Source organism: Fulmarus glacialis, unplaced genomic scaffold (assembly GCF_000690835.1).
Source record: "Fulmarus glacialis isolate BGI_N327 unplaced genomic scaffold, ASM69083v1 scaffold8536, whole genome shotgun sequence".
NCBI lineage: Eukaryota > Metazoa > Chordata > Aves > Procellariiformes > Procellariidae > Fulmarus > Fulmarus glacialis.
In genome coordinates this window covers 72,694-73,394 of record NW_009217458.1, presented here as the reverse complement: position 1 = coordinate 73,394, position 701 = coordinate 72,694, and the positions used below count along the sequence as shown (strand labels likewise).

Genomic DNA, 701 nt, shown 5'->3' with positions numbered 1-701 from the left:
TAGGCGTTGAAGTAACAGGGTGCGTGATAGTTGAGAGCGCTATGCTGAGTTAGTAGGCTAGCGAGACTTAACAGAGTTGTAGAAAAAAGTATGCTGATTTTAACAGTGTATTTTTAAACAGGGAGGAAACAGCAAGATGATTCTCTAAATAAAGCTCTCTGTGAAGTGAGAAACTTACCTGTTAGTTTTTGAGCTTGAGTGTTTTCTTCTATGGGAATTACATGAATCTTTTTCCTCCTGCAGACCCCTTTGCTGATGCAACAAAGGGTGACGACTTACTCCCAGCGGGGACTGAGGATTACATTCATATAAGGATCCAGCAACGAAACGGAAGAAAGACACTAACAACTGTTCAGGGAATTGCAGATGATTATGACAAGAAGAAACTTGTGAAAGCTTTCAAAAAGGTGAAGCTGCTGATTTGATTTAATAATAAAGATATTGTATAAAGGAGTATGATAGCTTTTTATACTAAGTAACAGAATATTTGTTTTGTTTCATTCTTGCCAGTGTACATCACTTTCATATTCAGGTTGATCCCTTTCCCTGTCTCTTTCAAAACTCTTGTCAGTATCTAGTGACACTGATTTTTGCTAAAAAGTTAAACGTTTCTTTCCTATAGAGACGTAAATAAAATATATCCTGAATGTTTCATTAAAATTTCACGGGTAACTGGCTTTGTTGATGGGAAGACTAAAATC

At 36.5% G+C, this 701-nt stretch overlaps 1 protein-coding gene across 1 annotated transcript in view; it reads left to right on the top strand.

The window, feature by feature from the left end:
* The first annotated feature begins 221 nt into the window (after positions 1–221).
* EIF1B (eukaryotic translation initiation factor 1B) overlaps positions 222–701 on the top strand; it is a 1,952-nt gene continuing 1,472 nt past the window's right edge. The window contains exon 1 of the mRNA XM_009579675.1: positions 222–407. Within this exon, the coding sequence (XP_009577970.1) occupies positions 222–407 (186 nt within the window). The remainder of the gene's footprint in view (positions 408–701) is intronic.